The sequence below is a fragment of the Cinclus cinclus genome, chromosome 2 (genome assembly GCF_963662255.1).
Source record: "Cinclus cinclus chromosome 2, bCinCin1.1, whole genome shotgun sequence".
NCBI classification, from domain to species: Eukaryota; Metazoa; Chordata; class Aves; order Passeriformes; family Cinclidae; genus Cinclus; species Cinclus cinclus.
Window position 1 is genome coordinate 78,547,379 of NC_085047.1, and position 18,538 is coordinate 78,565,916.

At 35.1% G+C, this 18,538-nt stretch overlaps 1 protein-coding gene across 1 annotated transcript in view; it reads right to left on the reverse strand.

Moving 5' to 3' along the window:
• DOCK9 (dedicator of cytokinesis 9) overlaps window positions 1-18,538 on the reverse strand; it is a 94,578-nt gene that overhangs the window by 18,486 nt on the left and 57,554 nt on the right. Inside the window, exons 28-39 of the mRNA XM_062514862.1 lie at window positions 17,719-17,865; window positions 16,945-17,028; window positions 16,220-16,331; window positions 13,688-13,866; window positions 12,810-12,926; window positions 11,990-12,110; window positions 11,355-11,488; window positions 8,089-8,203; window positions 7,144-7,210; window positions 5,698-5,745; window positions 3,273-3,316; window positions 935-1,050 (exon numbers count right to left, since the gene is read on the reverse strand). Coding sequence (XP_062370846.1) covers window positions 935-1,050; window positions 3,273-3,316; window positions 5,698-5,745; window positions 7,144-7,210; window positions 8,089-8,203; window positions 11,355-11,488; window positions 11,990-12,110; window positions 12,810-12,926; window positions 13,688-13,866; window positions 16,220-16,331; window positions 16,945-17,028; window positions 17,719-17,865 — 1,284 coding nt within the window. The remainder of the gene's footprint in view (window positions 1-934; window positions 1,051-3,272; window positions 3,317-5,697; window positions 5,746-7,143; window positions 7,211-8,088; window positions 8,204-11,354; window positions 11,489-11,989; window positions 12,111-12,809; window positions 12,927-13,687; window positions 13,867-16,219; window positions 16,332-16,944; window positions 17,029-17,718; window positions 17,866-18,538) is intronic.

An 18,538-nucleotide genomic window follows, 5' to 3' on the forward strand; every position in this document is an offset into this window, starting at 1 on the left:
AACAGAAGCTCCTGATTCTCTTAGCTTTTTTGTTGGGATCTTTGAGACTATTCTGGCATGCTCTTATCTACTTTCTCCATATACAACACGCAGATAACCTTGAAGGATTGGCATTCCAAGCATGATGGGTTGATAATTAAAGGATTAGTGTTCCTTCCTCATTAAATCTTTGTAGCTAGGTATCTTAATTTTCAGTTCTACCACCAGGTCTGCGGACAGAATTGGCTCCGAACTCTATTAATTAAATTACCAGAAAAAGGAATCTCATTGTAAATAAGCTCATGTTTTCATAACTACATTAAAGACAAGACACTAAATTTGAATCTTCAAGCAAGAATCTGGATACACTGCCCCAGTTAGAGGAGAAACAAGCTAGAGTTATCTCTCCTTTTTATGGCTCCAAATTTAAAGTCTGGAAAACCTCAGGAGAACAGCCAAGAAAGGTAAGTAAGCAGGTGTGCTATATAAAGATTCCACAGGAGAGTACCGCAACTAATATAACTAAAAGAAGCCTTATCAGTGGACAAGGTTACAGAAGAAGAATACACAAATCAGTATTAAGGAGAGTATTACTATAATAAGCAGCCAAGTTCAATATGGAAGTCCACTTAAGAGTTTTGCAATAGATCGTTTACCTCACATGGCCTTTAAAAGCCAGTTTTACTACTAATATTAGGTAGACACTAAAGCTTCTAGAATAATTTTAAGTTAGGCTGAGGAAGGAGCTTTTCCCACAGATTACTGCTAGTATATGATGTGTAGCTGAAGCCAAAGCATTTCGCTGTGAGATACTATAATAAAATACAATGCTAGAGAAGCTAAAAATAGCAATGTTATTTAACTTGACCATACAAATATAATTAAAGATAGTTTTTAAAAGTATTTAGTCTCAAGGATACTTATGGGAAAAGTTAACACCAAGTCATGAACAAACCTTAAAAGCCATTGTGAATAATGACAGAGTGTCCAGAATTGTAATGCAAACTTCGGTGGCAATATTTGCTTCAAGCAAAGACTGGTGAAGGACATCTGCATCTGAATGGCCATAGCCTACAGAAATTCCAAATGAAGTGTAAGTTCTGGATGCACTCATTTAAATGTTTCTTATTTCCAAAAGACTTGCTGAACTAGGAAAAGATTAACAAGTGAAAAGCCTGACAGAAGTTAGTGTTCAATACAGGAAAACAATTAATATGCATTTAAATAGTTTCAAATACGGTCAGATAATTTTTCTAACATAATTTGCACAGGATTATAAAATATATTAACTAAGAATTTCAAAACTAGAAGCATTAAATAGCAGTTAAAAACGATGTGATATTTCATATATATGTGAATGTATACACACATGTATATATATATATATAAAGCTACACATATGTATATATATACACACACACACACACACACACATAAATTGATAAGTAGTGCAGTAGGATGAAGTTACAGCTGAAAATATGTAATTTTGGCAATTTAGTGATGTTACAATGGTCTCAAAGTTAATCATAAGTCAACCAAGATAAAAATACAAAATAGTACGATTTGAAGGAACACAATCCTGTACTTATATGCAGTTTAACAGCTAAGCAATGAATTCTGCTCTTGTAGGAGTACAGTGCAATAGCTTCATATTTAATAAAAACATTCTATCACTTCTAGCTCCATTGTGTGTTTTAATAATTTTAAAAACATATCCTGCCTCAGAGCTGATAATGTATCACTTATGTTCCTTAACAGTGGTCATTAAGCACCAGATTGACAAATGTGACTGGGTTGCTTTATAAAAATTTGGTCTGGGTCATGTTTATATTTTAGATTTACAGACAACTTAGCATCACTAAATCAATGACAAGGATGACAAACTTGTTGAGATCAAGTAAAGAACAGAAGAAATGCCAAACTCTTTTATAATGACACCTGGCCACTTCTTTCTGCACCTTCTTGCTTCCCTGGCTGAACTACACATGTATACCTGTAACCACCAGTTTCTCTAGATTTATACATTCTTTCTCTAAGCACAAAACTATACTGAAATTTCTCAGAGATGAAAGATGTCACTTACTCAGTATTTCAGTGCTATTTCTATCTTAGGTGGTCAGAAATGGAGAAAAGTTTATAACTTCACTAATAGGCAACTATCTTGCCAAAGAATCTTGATTTTAGAAACAAATAAAGCAACTATTTCTACCAAACAATTACTTTCTTCATGTGTTGCACATAAAATATCTACAAGATTATTCAAGTTCTGAATGCTACTTTGGATACATGATAGAGGCAGAGTGATAACTAAACAAAGCTGGATGTTAACAACAACAAAACCAAATATATAATAACAAATTTCACACTTGATGTGGTTTTCACAGCAACATACTTTCAATTCGTAAAATGTTGGTCAATACCATGTGTAATATACTGATATTTATTAATTGTCCATTAATACAAAAACCTATTATTAGTTTAGACAAAGTTTTCTGAATAATACACCTTCCTTCATAACTTCCTTCACTTGGAAAAGAACAGAAAGTTTCTTTTTACATAAGCATGCATTTTTTTAAAATCTTTCAGCTCACTGTTTCCTAAAAAATCAGTAAACATTGCCAAGTTCTGAAAGCATGAAATATGTTTGCACAGGGATGTGTTATCTGTTTCTCTTAAGTCTATCTGCAAAGTATTATACTGTATTGAATGTGTAGCCACATAGTGTAAAGGCTTTTTTTTATATATCAACAACCAGGTAGAAATTATGATTATACAGCAGTAGCAGACAGATTACAAGGGAAAAAAGTAATTTCCACAGACATACTTGTCTGACATATTAAAAGCAAGCAATTGCATTTCTTACATTTAAACAGATGTGAAAATACATTTATGAATAGAGAGGTTTTTTTTCACTATTACACAAGACAATGCATTAAGTCTTGTGCAATTAGGCTAAGTTTTGCTTTGTAATACAGAAAAAGAGCTAAAAGATTTTAAGGGACAGTTAGATATGCTTTGAGAAATCAAAGAATGAACACAGTGAAAATACAGTTAGCTCAAATAATTGTTTTACTGCACACAACTCTTTTCAGTACCAGTGTTGTATTTTACTGAATTAGTCAACCAATTTCATTGTTTTTTGAAGCTGAAAATTGAAAAATGGTGCTTTAGAATACTTTACATACAGTATATTGCAATTTAGAAGCAGAATGTTTAAAAAGATAGGCCACAAGCAGATTTAGTTTTCAATACAGCAGTCTATACAAGCTGACTTCAACCTGATTAAATCTTACCATTGTCTACAGAAATTCCAAGAATACTTGATATCTTTCTCACACTGAAAACAGAAAAATCACTTCATTATTGGACGCTTTTTCACTTCCAGACAAACTAAATCATGGGCTCACAATCTTTGTAAAAATTCTAAGACACTTATTTCTCCTGAGGGGATGTCAAAACATGGAGATATGGTCAGAATATGTACAATTAATTTTAGACTAGTAATTTGTAAGTGAGAGGAAAAAAAATTGAAGCTTAATAAAGCAAATAGGAAAAAAAATTGTAACTATGTGCAGCACACGTTTGAGGCATACGTAACTAAAAGAAAATATTAAAATACAGTTCTAAGATACTCCACGCAATTAACCATGCTCCATGTTATGGCATCAGCCAGCAGTGATTGTTCTATCACAAAGCAGAGAACAGACCATCAACTGCTTCCAGCTATTTGCTCGACCTGGAACAGTAAAAGTCATTGGGATGCACTGGTGTGGCTCTGGGACCTGTCTCTGGTGTTGTGGTACTGGTTGGAGGATGACAGATGTTATCATGTCATGAGACTTACTGTGGTTAAAAGTGAGAGAGTTATCCAGGCTGCTCAGCTGCTGCAATCTGGCATGCATCATTCCTGTTCTGTTACGGGAAACAGGCAATGTCTGAGATTTTCGATCATGAACTATGGATCCTAACCCCTCCTGGTTCCTGCAAGATGGGTGAAATGGGATAGAAGCAAAAGTTAGACATGTCAAACTGCAGCAAGACAGGAAGTGCTGTTAGTTAAGCACAAGAAGTTTTACAGAAAGAATTATAATGCAACCTATTCACTGTTTTCTTTATAAAACAAAAATAGGTAGCTTAAAAAAAAGCATCACAGCAAACTCTTTCTTAAAACCTCAAAGCATGAAAGCAAAAGCACTCGAGCAACCACTCTTGAAGTACTAAATTTACTTCAGAGCTTCTGAAAAAAAAATTTTGAAAACATAAATATTCTGAAAATATTCAGAACCCAAAACTGAATCCTCTATTTTGATTGCAAAAATTTTAGCAAAAAAGTTAGCACACACAGCAGTACAATTAGAAAGCACACATGCAACAGGAGAGCAAGAATTAACTGAGACAGTTTCATATACTTCTTACCCAAGCAGGAAGGGAGAAGAGCCATAGACTTTGTTAAATTTGCAGCAATCAGATGAAGAAAACAGAAAAGTGATCTGTGTTAGCAATCAGTACAGGCTAACTTCCTATTGTGTACCACCACCAGAGCTGATGAAAAATGAAAACCAGTGCTTGAATTGCAGAACTCCCTGTTTCCTTTCTTTCTCTGTCATTTGTGTATTTTAAGAGTACGTGCATTGACTGTGACATACTTCAGTGTAGTGACAACGTGAAAATTACATTTACTGGGAAAATTCACAACACCAGATGCTTTCAATAGCTCGACATTTTCAACATTAACATGCAGCACACAGACCAGGTGATCAGTAAAGAAAAAGGAAGTGTGGTAGTGTCCTCTACAAACTAGTCAAACAAAGCAGTTGGAAGAATTTTTACAAAAAGCCTGAAAATTATAGACTCCTGTAATTCCAGAGTTTGACGTACACTTGAACACAAAGATTACAATCAAAACCTAAAGAAAGCCAGATTTTTGAGGTTTTTATCTTATGTGAACATTTCCCCCCCTCCCCCCCCCCAGAAAAATCTTCAAGGAGATAGTCAAGTTTGTAGAAGAAGATTCACATTATCTCAATTAAAAACATAAAAAGCTAACATTATAGTTAGAATGCACTGCCATCCACAGTCAGCAACAACTTTCTCACTGAGTTAAAGAAGGCCAGAATTTTAACCACACCAGTTTAATTATAACAGTATTAACAGGTCAATCACAGCATAAAGCCTAAAGAAGTTGCTATATTTTACTCCATTGGAAACCTCTTCGTATTTTAAAAAAACGGCAAAGATATAAAAATAAATTAATACAAGTTTTTGACTCCCACAGATTTTCTTCAGACTTCAAACTGAAATACAGCAGGGTTGGAAGGCTCCCTACTCACCTTCAAGTAAAAACACTATATATACAAAATTTCTAAAACATTTCAATTTATGTGGTTTATGGCCAACTGAATAAACAAAAGATCATAAAACTTCTTTCCCACAGACAGTATTCCAAGGAAAAAATTCTGTAAAAGGTAGCATTTAAGGAGTGGATTTTAAAGTCATCGTTAACAAACAGCTCACAGATCATTTTTAAACAAACACCAGACTTCCAGACAGGATACAGATTTGTTAATGTGGCAACCAGTTACTTACTTCAAAATCTTATGCATCACTTCACAGTAACTCTTCTACTTGTGCAATTTATTTGTTACAGAGGTTCAAGGCATATTTACACAGTGTAATTATTAGCAAACAAGGCAGTGAAATTTAAATTCCACACAGTACCTGGCTATGTATCGTTTTCCCATGTACTGGAACTGATGTAAGCACACTCTGCAGAGAACACAAGTCAGAGAAGCCACACTTGAAAAAACCTTTTCTAGATTTATGTAAGCTGGAATTATTCAACAATTATTGTTAACTTTAAACTCTTACATCATAAAAGTTCTTTACTTCTCCCAGCCTTAAAATTCCCTACCAGATCCCAGGCCAAGAAAAGGTAAACATCTCACAGTCATAGTTATCTACAAATGGAAAACAAGCCAGGGCAACTAACATGGAAGAGGGAAGCAAAGAGATAACCAGACATTGCCTATTAACACAAATTTTGTAAATTATGTGTAAGTGTCCAAAACAAGGGCAAAAAATTTTGCTTCTCCCCACCCCAGTCTAAACTCACTTGGCTACAAATAGGCTCTTTTTGTTTTGTTGGGTTTTATTTAAGGTCTCCAGATTCTAGGATAACAACAGGGTTTCTGAAAGAACTATTTTCAAAAGGAAATATGCTTTTAAAACAAGATGATGACAAAGTAACAAAAGATTTCATTAAAAAAATAATCTATATTACTGGTAAGTGCACAACACTAATGACTAATTAACTAGAAGTCGTATTTTCAAATCAAGAGAAGTGGTGTGAGTAGTGGCTGTAATATGGATTTTATTTTATCCTTTTCACACCATAAATATTAATTCAAATAATACAGAAAACAATGCAACACCCCTTAGTTCCCCCAGTAAGATGTCCTAAGAGTTCTTTAAAGTGTAAAGCCAAAATGAAAGCCAGTTTTCAGGCTCTGTCTCCCATGTGCCTGCTGAGAATGAGAGAAAAGATTGCCACAATTTTTTACTGAGACCTTGAGTAGCTTAGCTGCCTCCAACCTGCAAAGTTAGAATGGTGTTTGCCTTCCCCAAACTTGTAATTCTGAGCACAAAATAACCTCAATTCCCCTTTCTGATATCTTCTTGTCTTTTAGATTCTAAGTTTTCAGATGGAGCGTAAGCTGATGACAGCAAAGAGTGGACTCATCCTGTATCTATTCCCTTAGAGAAGAGCAGAAGACACATGAGGAATGCTAGGAGCACGGTTCTGAAGTTATGCAATTCAATCAGTTCTGCTATGCAACAACATATTTGCTATTTAACAGCTGATGTTAAAAGATGCAATTCAATGCAGAAAGGTATCGAGACAGTTGGTTCCTCTTCCATGAGCACTGCAATACTCTGAGCACTGCTTGTTGCTCAAAAACTTCCTGAGACCGCTTCTGTATAGCCTGATTCCAGAGGCTATCATGGAATTGGACAGATATGCAATTGTGGACACCAAACTGGGGACTTCTGAACAGATCAGGACAATATTATTTAAAAAGCATTTTCACATGCTTATATCCACGCTCATGTTGTTAACAGAATAGCAAAAGATACAGCTGCATGACAAGCACAACAACAACTTACTCTGTAATCGTGAAAAAGTCCATGAGTTCAGATTTTGTAGCCTTGTTCCAATATGTAAACAATGCATCTAGTAAAATGAAAAACAGTTTAAAAGGTAACACTTACTATTTGAAGTTCTCCTTAAAGCTGATTATACAAATGCACATATCAGTTCTCCAAATGAATTTCTGCAATACGATGTTAATTAATTAACCCATAATACTCCCATCACTTTAATATTTTACACAGCAATAATTGTATAGCCTGTAGTGCCAGCAGCCCTGTAACAATGTAAGACTTCAGAATATTTCAGACTGTTAGTCCTATAACCTGCTTCTTTACAGATTGGTCCCAACATTTTTTCTTAAAATTAGAATTTATTATTTTTTTCTTTGACCACAGACAGGGATGATTCCAAGATCTATCATCCTAACAAGTAAGATGTGCCATTCGTGGCATATTTCTGTACCCCTGTAACTTTCTCCAGGATAACATGACTCTTTCAAAAATTCAGTGGATCATCTCACAGACCTCTCAGGAGAACAAAGAAGCACTAACATCCCCATATTGCAGAAATGGAAATATATGCAACAATCAAATCATTTGGTCCCTTGTAACACAGCAATTTCTGCAGAACAGAGGAACAAACTAGCCCAAGACACTTCTACAGAACAATGAATTATTCTTCACCTGTGTTTTCCAAATCAAACAGTATAATCACACACAAATATTCACTTTCTTAAAAAGTCCTTTAGTTGACCTCACACTTTGAATAAATAATGAACACTTAATGTTTACAGGGTTTCAGTCAGAGTTTAATTTGAGTGATCACACATATTTGTAAAACACAGCACATCATGGTACCTACACCTAAAATATTCTGCTGATTTTGAAAAGGTATTTTAATAACAGGCATAAATCCACCAAATTACTTTGAATTTATAAAAAGCAGGAGGAATTACCTACCATCTGACATGCTTCTTAAAATATGAAGGAAACACATGAGCAGACTTTTGATCTCTGCTTGGTCAAGTTTGTCGTATCGAACAACAGAACTTCCTAAAGTGCTGCTCTGTTGATTCTAAAAAGCAAACAAATATATTTTGGCTGTAGAGCTCTTAAACTGAGAACAAATTAAATTGTTTACAATTGTTTTAATAATTCCTGCAACAGAAAAAATATCTCAGAATGGAGACAAAAATGTTTCATGTAGAGACGGGTCACTAAAACACACATTACACACATGAAGTATACCAAATTAAGCCTCTTTGCTTTGCTTGTTTTAATTCCTTCTAGGTGTATTTTTTTCCCTAGGAGCAAAAGAAAAAGTCACCTAAGAGTGATTATTAAATAAGTTAACTATACCTAGGTACTCACATTGTAGAAATCAAGTCTGCCCCTTCTGCTTAGATTGAATACTTGAAAAACAAATGCTACTGTTAGGTGATAGATATGCTCCTTTACTTTTCAAGAGGCTTTATGTTGAACTGTAGACAGGACTGCCTCTACAAAATTCGTTCCATTTAAAGATTCAAGAACCTCAAGAAAAACATACATGAAGGGCAATAATATGCATTCTGGAAGAAATAACTATTACTAAGTAACTTGGTCTTGCTCTCCCCTCCTCCTCCAACATACAAACAAACCCAAACAAAATCAAAACCCTCTCCCTGTTTCATTTTTTAATGTAATTCCTACACTTGCGGGAAGTTTATCAGCAACCCACAGTACCATTGTCTGTGCAAAAAGAAAAAAGCTCATAATTGGTCTTTCAAAATGTATACCACCAAACAAAATGGAAAAATAAAAATTGTAAAAATACAGAAATTGAACTTCGGCCAAAGACCCGTAAAAGAATAATTTCTACACAGTCAAGTGTCACAAAATCTTCAGTCTGAAGCTTTTATAGATATACTGTATAAAATTTTGTTTAAAGTGTAAATTATGCCCTTTACAGTGCCTAATTATCACATCCAATATGCCACTTATGCAAATGGAAAATGAACCAGACATTTAATAAGTTTTCTGTAAAGTCAACAGTCTGGTATAATTTATCTGTACAACGCTTTCTATAAAAATTTACAAATACAAAGGTAGACTCAAGGGAGAAAAGCACTTGGTTTCACAAACAAAGCAAGAAGTAACATTAGAACAACCCTTCCTGGAATACTCCTAACTGAAAGCAGAAGGCATACTAACCATGAAGGAACATTTCACACCAATCACAACCATTGACTGCTGAGCCCTTTTTATGCTCCTTATTCTGTTACAGTAAAGAATTCCTGTCCTAAAACAATTTGTGTAAATCTGATACCAGTAACTGTGTAAATCACATACTAGTCACGGAATGGATGTACAGTGTAACTGAATGCAAAACTATGATGAGTATTAGCCAGAAGTTACTGTAATTTAGGAGGTGGTGGATACCTCTATAAGCCTGATTATTGCAGATTCTAAAAACCTCAAAACTGTTTATCTCTGAAATATCTCTGGTGAACAAGGAGGAGCTACTCTGCAGCTTTCTGGATGCTATAACAGAGCAGGCAATCAAGGGGTGACAGAGCAGAAACAGAATTTGTGTTTTCTACACTTCTAGAAACTGCCCAGAGCACTAGATAATACTCCCACTAAGACTGTTGAACATATACATGGGTAAAATAGGATTATAGCTACTCAGAGGCTTAGTTAAAAAACACGTCAATAACCTATAAAGTATGCACATGTTGATATAGAAACTGATATACTTCCAGTCTATTCTGATTCCACAAGCATAATGCTACAGATTATTCTGAAAGAAAATTAGAACAAAAACGTCTCTTTGCTATCATGATATCAAGCAATAAGCAAAAACTTGGAGACAACATGCACTGAACAACTGATCTACTAGAAAGAAAGTTCAGAAAGCAACAAATAAGAAGCCAGGATTAAATATTATTTGGGAAAATACCAACAGCATGCAAAACATAAATCCTGTGTTACCTAAATTGGCAGACCAGAGTAGAATTTTCAAAGGATGTTGACTCCTTTGAAAACCCTTTTACTGGGTGAAAACACTACACATTAGTAATTAACAACATGACAACTAAGTAAAAGATGACAGCATTGCCATTTAGCAACAGTGTATACCAAGGCATTTCTTTATTACCTGGGTCAATACCAAAAGAGAACTTTCAGTTCTATCAAAGACCCCAAGACTCAAATTCTGCAGTTATTTAAACTGAATGGATTTTTTATACTTAAACTAGATCACGTGCATGTACGCCAGGTTTGACCTTTGAACATATTTTACATGGTCAAATTGCATACATTGGGTTTGAGATTCAACTGTTGCAAAGAAGCGGCAAAACTACTGACCACACACTTCACTCAGAAGCTGAACTATACCAAGCACAAAAACCAGATACTTCTTGTAACTGAAGAGAGAAAGAAGTGTGTAAAATTTTCTCTGGCAAAGCTGGGATTGTCAGAAGTGAAAAATCCATAGTAACACGGTTTTTCTTTGGAGGGTGAGAATTTTCTTCTTCTTCTTCTTCTTCTTCTCCGTTTGGGCGCAAAGCATGAGCTGAGTGCCTTCTGAGAAGCTTCTCTCTCTGCCACACGAAGGCATGTCAGAGTCAAGGGGAAAAAGTTAACATGTTGTGACTTGCACAACCAGAGCCAAGAAAATGAAAGGTGATCAGTACTGACACAAACTCTAGAAAGACAGGACTGAATACCTCACAGCTACTTCAGCCAGAGCTCCTAACTTGTAACAGCTTTAAAGTGAAACAGTTTAGAAAAGTCAAACTAGGATAAAAGAAATCACTCAGAGAAGGCACAACTGTTTTTTTCAACATTTGAAAAATGCTAACTATATTGAGCATAGAAAGGGATGGAGTGTTGGTCTCCACAAAATCAAAAAAGCTCTTCTAACTGGAATTCAGTCCTCTCGAGCAAAATTCAGTACACTTGATCTAGTGCCTTTCTCTAGCAGAGGAAACAATAACCGCTCGCTTTTGTCTCTATATTGAAAATTTGTTTGCATTTCTGTGAAACAGCTCAGTAAATGCAGTGCAAAAGGAGTTCACAAGATAATTATTTTGCAAAAGATTTACATAAAATACTGCTTTGAAGTTATTCAAGAAAGCCCATTCACAATGGAGATCAGAGTAGTTAACTTCTGTGAGACTAGGATGAAATTATAGAAATACACTTTTAGGGTTTATCTTGGTTTGTTTTTTATCTTTTTTTACCTTGTCAAGAGAATTGCTCTTGTCACTGTGTCTTTCTGGAAGACTGTTTCCTGAGTCTGTGCTTATAAGAGAGCCTCTTGAGTCAGCATTCCTCACACTATTAATATTTGGAGTTGATGTGGTATATGGGGAAGCTTAAAAAAAAAACAACAAACAAACACAACCCCAAACAACATAAAAATCTCAAACAATACATACAAGTCAATCCATAGTTCAGTCAAGACTTTTAAAATCACCATATATTTTTGAAGAAGGCAAATAATTAGTTCCATTTGGTTAATTTTAAAGAAGACAAATTTAATCTAGAATTCCATCAAAATATGTATGTAAACACAAACACACCGACTTATGTACAGCTATGTAGATAAATATATTAAAAACATAAGTAGCAATACATACACACTTCCATGAAGAAGCATGTCTATTTCATAAAAAAAATCACCTTTCCCATTTTTTTTACATCTTAACCATCACCTCTGACAGGATAAAAAAGCTGCCCTGCTCCAGAAAATAACTTTAGTATCATATAGAAGAGCAAACCCCAAAAGATCCCAAAAGACAGATTTCATGTACAGACTGAAAAAATTAAAAAGGTCCTCTTTAATTACTTTATTATACTTTTTTTAAGTGCTTACCAATGCCAGAGATAACACCAAACAGATCTTTAGGAAGATTGTTATCCAATGTGTTTCCTGATTTTTGTGGTGTTACTAACTGACTTGCAGTTGGCAAAATCTGTGCATCATCTTTTGTGCTCTGTTTGGAGAAGAGAGGAAAATGTGATTATTTTCCTATATTACAGACTTTGTGAATATGACACATCTTATAAAGAAATATTTGTTAAGTATTTCTTCCTTAAATTTTTATTTCTCTTAAATAGGCTCAAAAGAGATGTTCGCATATTTGCAGAAGCTTGGGATCCCCTAAAACTTAAGATACTTTAGGAAATATTGAAGAAATGAGTATTCAATTGAATTTTAAACACTATAAAGCAGATATTTCTAAAAGACTCACATTACTTGCATTTCAAACACCCAAATATTTATCTTGTTGGAAGAGTTTGGGCGATTTTTTTTTCTTAATACTAAATGGAACACAACAAGATAAGGACAAAAGTAAAATACATGCATAATTAAATCTTAGATTCAGAAACTGTTTACAACCATATCAGTGTATACTCTTCACACAGTACATTTCAATTAATTCTCCTGTAGTCCTCTTGCACTACAGCTCTTTCAAAATCACACTCCTTTAGGGTTAACTTCTGTAATTTCTAGAAAATTAGCAATCCTCTTGTGGTCCATTTGTTTCAGTGTTGGACTGCACTGAAAAACTGCAGAATTCTGAAGCTTATGAAGCTCCTTCTTTGCATGGAGTATGCAGTGTTTCACATGCATGTTACCAATAAATTATGATGAAGACAAGTCAGAATACCAAACAGAAATTGTCACTCACATTGCTGGAAGGGTTAACAGGAAATGGAGACACATCTTTAACATTGATCCTCTGAACATTTTCTATGAGGAGACCAAAGAGTGGCAAATACATAGTGGCTATTCTTGCCTGATGGCCCTAAATAGAGTTTAACAGTTCATTAAAAAATTATAGTTTTAATTTTTAATCACCAACTAGTTTTAATCTATTCACTCCTAAATTACAAAAGAAATAAAAAGAGCACTTAATAAATATTTGCCAAGCCAGAGCTCACATTCACAAATTCATGAATTGCATTTCATTCTAATTTACAGAAGATCAGCAAATTGTATTTACTGTCTGAATATAATGCAGAACAACTCCAAAATTAATGTCACTTCAGCTAAAACTAACCAAGTAAATTAATGTTATGTTAGATGAATTAATGATATCTTTCACTACAATTTTTTTGGCTTCTCCACAGCACCACTGATGTCAACAAGAGTCGGAAAATTAAAAATCACTCAAAATTCACCACCACGACTTGCAGTTTTCTTATACCCACTTCAACAAATAATAAATAATAGAAGGGCAACTGCCAAATATTAAGAGCTAATATTTAAAGAAATGAAGAGCTTAAAACACGCACAGAAAAATCTGATTACTTTAAGCACAGCAGTTATAGTACACTGTGCTAAAATACAAGCCCACATATAATGATATTAAAAGGTGTTTTGTCATTTAATTCGGTAAAAAGATGGAATTTGCAGATTGGTCTTGATACAATATTCGTTACAGTCTGAGCAGAAATAATTTTGCTGAAAATTAACAACGGTTTCTTCTATGAAAGAAAAAACTTTCTGTACGTGTGCACTCCTAATCTTTATGATTTTGTACTACTAGCATAGCAATAGACTTACCCTGGTAGCATATCTATCATCAAAAGAATGCTTTATCATCAAATTCTTGAGCACACTAATGGCAATCTGCCGCACATCTCTGAACTCTTGTAAGGCATTGCCCACCTCCCTTAGAAGCAGTCCAACCAAGAAGTGATTTTTACAAAATTCATCAGTTAATGAATAGTCCAGCTGAAGGTCTGGAAGTAAAATACAAGTTTCACGTAAGGAATGTTTTTATTTAAATCAATTTGTCAATCAGCTTAAGGCTGAAGTAAAGCACATCAGACACAGCAAAGTCAAACTGGTCCCTCTCCCAAGTACTTTTCATGTAATAAAAGAATCCAGTTCATTTATGTACTGAATTTTTGACATCTTAAGGGGAACTGTAGCTAGAAGGGCTCTAATAAACTGAATTTATTAGAACATATATGTTTACAACGTCAGCTGAGGTGTCCAAGAGTTTCTCATGCTCACTGTGATTGCTCAATACAGTAATCAAAAACCAGATGCTAATCTCAAAGCACTTTCATTTTCCAAAAACTCTCTCGGTAAGGGAATCCCTTAAGTCAGAAAGAAGCCTATCTGAGACAGCACAGCCACTACACAGACATTCTACAGGCATTCTTGTAACTCACTTAAGAGCCAGCCACATCACCTGAGATATCTTCTGCACAACAAAGCAAAACAGAGCCAAAAACACCTCTGATAAAGGGGTTCTTTCCTGGCTGAACTCCTAGTTCCTACAGAGCATTTTATACTCTTCTTTATTGTGCAATCAGAAACACTGTCTTCTCTGAATTTGCTATTTTTTAATGTTCCCTAAGCCAGGAGCTCATAGTCTCTTTTCTATGAAAATATTTATGCAATGTTATCCAAGACACTCCTGAAGGCTGAAAAAGCCAAAGACAGAAGTTCTAAGCAGCTGTTCAGCTCGTGGTCTCAAATCTTGCTTTACCTTGCTCTACCTTGATGAAAGTGTTAATTAGTTATACTAAACTTTACTAACTACCAGAGTCTACTGAATAAAACTTTATTTAAAAAAGCCTATTCCACAAAAAACACGTTAGGCATGTTTATGTATTCCTTGTAAAAGCACCTTCTTTGCCTCTTTTTAGTAATTTCTGCTGTAGTTCAGTGCCTGGAAGAAATTAATGTGTCTTCACAGCCACAGAAGCAACAGCTGACATGTGACTTGTTTTGGCACAAGACTGGAAGTACCAGGAACCCAGCTGGGCGACACAGGATGTTCATGACTGAGCTCCTGCACACACCAAGAAAAAATGGAAAAAAGAACCATGAAGTGGAAGCGAGAACAAGCTAAAAAAGAGGAATACAGATGTATTCAGGGAGAGTGCCAGGAAAGTCAAAGCTTAGCTACAGCTAAAACTGGTAATGGACATCGCAACAAGAAGAAGAGCTGTTACCACTACATTAGCATTAAACCCCTGAACAAGGAAAACAAGGGATATTTGCTAAATGGGGACTGTGATTTAGAGACAGTGGGCTTGGATAAGGCTGAGGTACTTGATAACTGTGTTACTTATCCTTTGCTGACATGATTCCAGGCCTTAACAGTCCAGAGACTATCCTCAAGAAAGACAATAAGTGCCATTGGATAAGGATCAGCTCAGGGACCCCCTGAGAGACCTCAGTCATGAGGTCCCTGAGAGACCTCCAGTCATGCAAATCCACACCACCAGATGAGACACTGAGAGAGTTAACTGGTGCCATTGGAAGATTGCTTACTATCACCTTTGTTAAGGCACGGTGAAGTCATTTCTCCTCAAGTGAAGAACAGTGTGACTGGGAATGGCCAAAATAAATTTACCAGGGCAAACAATGTTGCAAGACTGGTCTGTTTTAAAGGGAGAATAGCAGATGTCAACATGGTCATTGTATCCAAGCTGAGACATTTCAGTCTAGGTGAAGAGACACCCAAATGTGAAAAATAACTATGTGGATCACTGGGCTCAAAAGATGGAGGTTAATGGTTTGTACTCTACTTGGAGACAGTTGCCAGAGTTTCCCAAGGACTATCCTACTTAATACTACTTCATCAACAATCTGAAAGGGGAGATCCTCATGATCCTTGTGGATAGGTACAGTCCATTTGCTCAAAGGGCAGAGCTGCATTTCAGAAGAATCTAGATTCTAGAGAAATGGCAATCAAATTCCATAAGAAATAATGAAAAATTCTGCACCTGGGGTGGACAAACTTCCTGCAATGGCACCAGCTGTGCAAGGACTAGCTCTTCTAGAGAAAGGAAGGCCTGACATGATCAAATCAGAAAACTAGGCTACAGACCTACTCAAGTCCCTTCAAACCTGAATGAATACATGAAAAAAATATAATTTCTTTCTTTGGAAAAATTACTCTGCTACCTAAGCACTTCCTTTAACTTCCAGTGAAAGGATTGAAACTTTAGATTTCTTTTTAACAATTTCAAGCTTTCCATCATCTCACAGACCTGAAGTTACACAGTGTACACATCTAATAATAAAAAGCTGACATACAAGAAGTATGTCATACACTACTTCAGAAGAATTTACCTTGGTATCTCTGAACTCTGCCTTTTCCAAATGGCATTGGTAGATTCAAAGGTATATAGTGCTCATGATTACAGACTACACGAAGAAATTCAAATTTGAATTCAAAAAGAGCCTGCAAAAAGAAAGTATAAATTAAACAACTGATGCAATGATTTGAATAACATATTAAAAACAAATTTTAAACACAAAAGGGTGATTCATTTCAGTCTTGCATCATGCTGGATATAGACCTGTCAAAGTTCCACATGTCAGCACAAAATAGAACCAGCATAACTGTTACTTAACAACTGGTCCTATTTACTATTCCCATTGTCCGAAGTTTACAACCCTATTATGTACTGATGCAAGAAAAGTTTGGACACACAGCAGAAATTCTTTGGGCATCTGATACATGCTTTCCCCACTCCAGTAAGTGTAGCTTAGGATATTCAATATCAGCTCTTCCAACTTCAGATTTCTTGCACTCATGCTCAAAATTTCTGCTCAGTGTTGCACCCCCACACCCCACTACTTCCGTGATTCACACACTCTAGGATGGCAAAACTGCACCTGAAGATGGGAATCAAAATAGGAAACAGTGGTTTGATGGAAAATAATGCTCTAGGAACAAAGCATGGACTTCTAATATAACCACAGGAAAAGGTCTGAAGACTTAATGCAGGACTTTATCCCCATGCATCAAGAAGAGACAACTTGTAAAAACAGCTTGTTTCAAAACAGAGTACCTTTGGATCTCCTGGGGCAAAGCAGCTGATGTAATTATTGATTTGCTTGAAAACAAAGCCTCTATCCATAAAAGTGAAACACCTCTGGGGAGAACAAGTGAAACCAAGATAGAATTGATTTACTACTGCCTCTGCATTCAGTAATTATATTTCTTTATTTAATAAGTTCATTTTCCAAATACATTGTTGACATTACTGTTTGAATATAAAAAACAATAAAACAAGCAAACTAAATGTATGCACACATATATGAATACTAAATTTTCCCTTAAGAGTGCTGATTTTAAATCACAAATAAAAAGCAGTTTGAAAAGAACTCTATCTTGACAGAAATGAAAATGTAATGTCACTAGAATTTTTATGTACCATTTCAATTCCCATCCTTTTTTCTCCCTAGTAGATATTATGGGCTGAAAAATTAAAGGCACTGAAAGTCTTCCCACATAAAATGCATGCAAATAAAGCACTACTGTAAACTTCTGCAGGATTTGAAGGCAATCCAGATGATATTTTTAACGGAAAAAAAATTAAAATACATTTTGAATAAAATATAAATTAATTTCTTAAATTACCAAATTTCTGAATGGATGTCATCTTGATTACAGAAGATGCAAATTATACTTCAATGCATTTTAACATGGACATAAAATTACATTTAAAAGGCTTCATGCATATTCATCTTTATATGAGTTGGCTTTAAGATTCTGTAAAAACCATACAGAAGCAATATCATTGAAAGAATAACCACCGAGTCCAACTCTCTCGTGCACCTACTTTAATAAAGGCAGCCAGGCTATGGTTTGCATTTTTTGAGGCCTCTGGATTGTCTCTGTACTTCTGAGTGATGTGTGGCATTAGCATATTAACAACTGTTTCCACTGCATGATGAAAGGAGGCAGAAAATCTCTGGTTTCTCAACAGCTAGAAATTAATTCAGATGCAATATTAAATATGCTTCATAACAGTAGACTATATTAAAAAAACATACTTTAGATAACATACAGATAACCTGACAGGGAGAAAGGAAACAGTTTTTGAACATTCTCATTTTCTAGACTGAAGGGGGAGAAGGATCATTTGTTTAAAAGAAAATATTGTAACATGGACTAGCAACTATTACTGAAATTCAAGCAAGGAAGTCTTTGATGACATAAACCACATGTAAAAAATCTTCTAAGTATAATGCATTAATATTTTTATATACTTCAATAAATAGCACAAGCTTAAGAATAAGAGGGAATCTTTTAATTTTACCCATCTTCCTCTGCAAAGCAGACACCAGCTGGTTCACATATACTAACTACATTATCAGTTTCTTCTGTCTTGAAAAAACCCCATGTTTTGCTGTTCTCCAACTATCTTGGTAATAAATAACTGCTTTCACCATTGAGGAAATTGTCATCCATGCTTCTTTCTCTCTCTTACGCCTCAGCGACTTCAAAATCTCATCTCTTCAGGCATGAGAATCTTACTCTCTGTGTTTTTAAGTTAGCACAATCAGAACTCTCTTCTCTTACTTTTTGGTAGTTTGCCAATTAGCTTAAAAGATTTCCTCTTAATTCATAATTTCTTTCTTTCCATTCACCACCTATAT